Raw genomic sequence first — 4,833 nt, forward strand, 5'->3', positions numbered from 1 at the left:
CGACGAGGGCGTCTACACGAACAACGTCGACCTCTTCGACGGCTCGTCGGGCAGCGACGCCATCGACTACGCGTACGACGACGGCACGGGCATCGGGACCTACGGCCTCCCCGACGGCGCGGGCGTCGGCATCACGGTCAACGGCATGCAGGACTGGGTCACGCAGAACAACCGCGGCGAGTGGAACCAGCCGACGTGCGAGGCGTCGCCCTGCAACCTCCACGTCGGCCAGGGCGCGGGCGCGCGCGCGGCGTCTTCTCTCCGCGCGACATCGCGGCCTTCGAGGTTCATTTCGAGCGGAACGCAGGCCAGCCCCACGTCCACGGCGACCTCTTCAGCGACAGCCACCAGTGCCTCTACGGCACGTCCAACTACACGTCCACGGCGTCGCACCCGCCCATCGTCGGCTTCGGCGCCGACGGCCACCTCATCTACGGCCGCTACCTCGGCGACGACGCGCCGGGCTTCGCGGATCCGCTCCTGGACGAGTGACGACTATGGCGTCGACCTCGGGACGACGTAGCGCGTCCTCCCGCGTTCTCTGCGTTTCTTCGCCCGTGACTCGCTTCGCCCCTCGCAGCCACTACCACACGCAGATCTTCGGCTACACCTGCGGCACGGAGGGGTCGCAGGACCGCTGCGACGACGGCGACGAGGTCGTCATCTCGACGACGGGCCCGCTCTTCTGCTTCCGCGCGGACCTGAGCCAGCAGGAGGGGTCGAGCGCGCTCCTCTCGTTCACGACGTCCGACGACTATCTGAGCGCGAGCGACATGAGCTACGCGTGCTGCGACATGACGGACTACTACGTCGTCACGGGCAACGTCTTCACGAACATGGACTCGTTCGTCGCCGACGGGACGACGTGCGCCGTCGAGGCGCAGCCGGACAACGGCGCCTACGCGTCGGAGTACTGCGAGACGGGCGCCACGCTCTACAGCGGCAACGGCTGCCACGTGACCTGCGACGACGGCTACGCGGCGTCGGGCGTCACGCGCTGCGTCGAGGGCGCGTTCGTCGAGTACGCGACGTGCGTCGCGGACGCGACGCCGTCGGCGCTCCCGAGCCCCGCGCCGTCGTCCGCGCCGTCGGCGGCGCCGTCGGCGCTGCCGAGTCCCGCGCCGACCGCGCCCGCCGACGAAGCGACGTCCGCGCCGCCGTCGGCGCTTCCGATCCCGGCGCCGACGACGTCGTCCGCCGAGTGCGCGGACTCGACGAGCTTCTTCTACAAGAAGAGCAAGTACGACTGCGACTACGTCGCGAAGAAGTCGTCGCGCTGCAAGTCGAAGAACACCGACGAGGGCGACGTGTCGTCCGTCGACGCCTGCCCCGTCGCGTGCGGCGCGTGCGACTCGGAAGCGGCGTGCGCGGATTCGACGTCCTGGTACTGGAAGAAGTCCAAGTACGACTGCGACTACATCGCGAAGAAGTCGAAGCGGTGCAAGAGCAAGTACGCGGACGAGTACGACGTCTCGTCCGTCGACGCCTGCCCCGTCGCGTGCGGCGAGTGCGAAGCGGCGTGCGCCGACTCGACGTCCTGGTACTGGAAGAAGTCGAAGTACGACTGCGACTACATCGCGAAGAAGTCGAAGCGGTGCAAGAGCAAGTACACCGACGAGGCCGACGTCTCGAGCAGCGACGCCTGCCCCGTCGCGTGCGAGGCCTGTTGATAAATAAGTGCAATGTTGCCGCCAAGTTGCCGCCGACGTTTCCGGCAAAGCGGCGCCACTCATCGAGGCCCTCGGAGGACGCGTCGTGCAAGGTGCGCCCGCAGCGAGCTCGTCGACCCGAAAGTCGGCCGCGGCGCCGCGCGGACCCGCGCAGCTCGCGGAAGGCCCGGCCGCGCGCCCTCGACCGCCGCGGCTCGCCGCGGAAAAACCGAAAAGAAAATGTTCGCCCAGTACAAGGACGAGCTGGGCCACGTCCTGCGGCAGAGCGCGGAGAAGCTCTCCGTCGCCGGCGGCTACGCCGACGACCCCGCCAGGGCGCTGGACCTCCTGCGCGAGTGCGACGGCCTCCTCGGCCAGGCCGGCGACCTGGCGAAGCAGCTCGACGTCGAGGTGCGATCGGCGCCGCCGAACGACAAGAAGGCGCTGCAGGACGAGGCCGCGCCGCTCCGCGAGACCCTCAAGACGCTCCAGCAGTCCGCGCGGGACGCGCGCGCGGCGGCGGAGCGGCGGGCCGTGCTCGGCGGCGGCGTCAGCGACGCGTCCGCGGGGAGCCGGGGGCGCCTGGCCGACGCGAACGCCAGGGCCCAGCAGCAGACGGACCTCATCCGCGGCGCGCTCGAGATCGCCCACGACACGGAGCAGGTCGCCGTCGACATCTCCGGCGAGCTCGAGCGCAACCGCGAGACCATCGGCAACATCCGCGGCCACATCGCGGACACGTCCGGCTCCGGGCAGGACAAGGGTGATTCAACGTCGCTTCAACGTGAGTGTTCCGCGCGCGCGCGTTTCGGAAAAAGCATCCACGCTTCGAGAGCGCTCCGAGAGATGATCGCTCGTCCAAAAATTAGCCGAAACGAGCGGAAAACGACCGAGATAGGAGCCTTTGAAGTTGGGAATTTCGCACCCTTTTGCTGCCCAGGTCCGGCTCCCTCGGCGCCGCGCGCGGCCTCATCTCCTCCATGCAGAAGCGCGAGGTCCAGCAGAAGGCCATCCTCACCGTCGTCGCCGCCATCCTCATCGGCGCCGTCGGCGCCGTCTCCTACTACTCCTTCAACTAGGAAGCGCCCGGCGTAGTTAACGCGCTCCGAGTCCGAGCTCCTCGGGAGGATTATCGTGCAGACGCCTCGGAGAAGGGGCGTGGGGGAGGACGCCCTGGAGGGGACTCGTGCCGGTTAAGCAAAGCCAGTGTCAAAAACAAAAGCTTGAAACGAAACGCCTGGGGGTTTGTATCTTGAAGTTCACACAAAAAAGTTGCCAAGTTCAACATACAAGTTGAAGTAAGGGTGTCGTACACCGCTCGAAAGTGGGGCCCTTTCGCCGGGGCTGGCGTTGTGAGTGCGGTAGCGTCGTACATTTTGAGACACTCGGGCGTGAGGATCGATTTTCGCGAAAATTTGACTTTCAACCCGCACTAGACCCGCGCGCGCGCGCGCGCGCGGCAAATTTTCAGGAGGTCTAGTACACGTCCCTCCGGCCGCTGGCCGGATTTAATTAATAAATATTATTTTCTTATTTCGTACGGGCGTGTCTAGGCGTCGGTTGTTTTTGGCACTGAGCAAAGCGTCGCTGCGCTGCGCTACGCCTTGCGCTTGCACGCCAGGCCTGGCGCGCCCACTGCCGGTTGATCGAGCCGCGCTCAAAACAAAGGGAGAGCATGGCTGGCTCGACCGCCCCAAAACGCGCACCGCCGGCGCCGCTCGACTCGCTGCAGCGCCTCGGACCGTCCGCAGCCGCGCCGAAGCAGGAGGCGACGGTCGTTGCAGCGGAGGCGTCGCCGAGCGCGGCGGCGGCGCCGATGGACGAGGCGGAGGACGAGTGGGACGCCGGCGCCCTGACGCAGCCCTACGACGCGGCGCCGAGCGCTCCCGCGTCGCCGGCGCGCGCGCCCGAGGAGGCCGAAGCGCCGAGCGTCGCGGCGTCGCCGCCGCGCGCGCCGGCCGAGGGCTTGGCGGCGGCCGCCGAGGGCGCGTCTCCGGGCGCTTTCGCGGCGCCGCCGCGCGCGGCGGCCGACGAGGACGCGGCGCCGGCCGAGGACGACGCGGCGCCGGAGGAGGCCGCGGCGCCGGCGCCGCCCGACGCGACCGCGCCGCCCGACGCGACCGCGGCGCCGGAGGAGGCGCCCGCGGCGGAACCGGCCGCGGCGCCCGCGGGCGGCGCGGCCGCGCGGCGCTTCGCCGTGGGCGACGTCGTCCGCGTCGCGGCGCGCTTCGGCGCGAACGAGAACAAGCCCGGCGGCGTCGCGCGCGTCACGCGCGCGGCCACGGAGGCCGGCCGGCACGTCGTCGACGTGTCGTACGTCCTCGGCGGCCGCGAGCGGGGCCTCGACGCGGAGGCGCTCGTCGAGCCCTACGCGCTCGGCGACGACCGCGCGAAGCGCACGGTCTTCGGCCGCTGCAAGGTCTTTGGGTGCGGCTCCTTAGCCGTCGACTGCGGCCACGCGCAACCGGACGACGCCGAGGACCGGGCCGTCGTCGTCGACGCCGAGGAGAGCGCGGCGCGCGCGGACGTCGCGCGGCTCTGGCGCAAGGCCGTCGGCCGCCGCCGGTCGTCCGCGGCGGCCGCGGCGCCCGACGCGTCGGACAGCTCGTCGTCGGACGAGGACGACTTCTTCGAGGAGTTCGACGGCGCGCCCGCCGCGGCCGCCGCGCCCGCCGGCGGCGCCGCCGCCGGCGACGCCGCGCCGCCCGCCGCCGCGCCGGACGCCGAGGAGCTCGACCCCATGGAGCGGGACCTCGCGGACCTCGCGCCGCCGAAGAACGCGACGCGCGCGGAGCTCCGGCGCCGCGCGGCGAAGATCTGTGTCGAAATCAAATCTTCAACACGACTTCAATGTGCGCGTATTCGAATGTTTTGACACAAGCACTTCCGCCGTGCTTCGAGAACTCGCTGAGAGCAATCGATTCGTCCAAAAATCAGCCGAATCGACTTCGATTTGACCGAGCTAGAGAATTCTGAAGTTTGGCCCCGACGTCCCAGCTCACTGGTTGATTTGCACACAGGCGAAGATCCAGCGCTTCGTCGAGGACGTGGGCCTGCCCCACGCGCGCGCCCGCCTCGGCCGGCTCCGCGCCACGGCGCTCGCGGTCGACGTCGCGGCGTCGTCGGCGTCGCTCGCCGCCGAGCTCCACGAGCTCCGCGTCTTCGTCGTCGAGGGCCTGCGGCG

At 69.8% G+C, this 4,833-nt stretch overlaps 2 protein-coding genes across 2 annotated transcripts in view; both read left to right on the forward strand.

The window, feature by feature from the left end:
- Positions 1-497: 497 nt before the first annotated feature.
- Positions 498-2,728, forward strand: AURANDRAFT_67575 (hypothetical protein; the record flags this gene model as incomplete). The annotated part of the gene is made up of 4 exons (XM_009043035.1): positions 498-557; positions 581-1,762; positions 1,902-2,422; positions 2,590-2,728. The coding sequence occupies 4 exons, from the start codon at positions 498-500 to the stop codon at positions 2,726-2,728; spliced, it is 1,902 nt and encodes a 633-aa protein (XP_009041283.1).
- Positions 2,729-3,324: 596 nt separating this feature from the next.
- Positions 3,325-4,833, forward strand: part of AURANDRAFT_67576 (hypothetical protein) — a gene marked incomplete at both ends in the record, with an annotated part of 3,561 nt that continues 2,052 nt past the window's right edge. The window contains 2 exons of the mRNA XM_009043036.1: positions 3,325-4,050; positions 4,670-4,770. Coding sequence (XP_009041284.1) covers positions 3,325-4,050; positions 4,670-4,770 — 827 coding nt within the window. The remainder of the gene's footprint in view (positions 4,051-4,669; positions 4,771-4,833) is intronic.

This window comes from Aureococcus anophagefferens (genome assembly GCF_000186865.1).
Source record: "Aureococcus anophagefferens unplaced genomic scaffold AURANscaffold_41, whole genome shotgun sequence".
In the NCBI taxonomy this organism is placed as follows: Eukaryota; class Pelagophyceae; order Pelagomonadales; family Pelagomonadaceae; genus Aureococcus; species Aureococcus anophagefferens.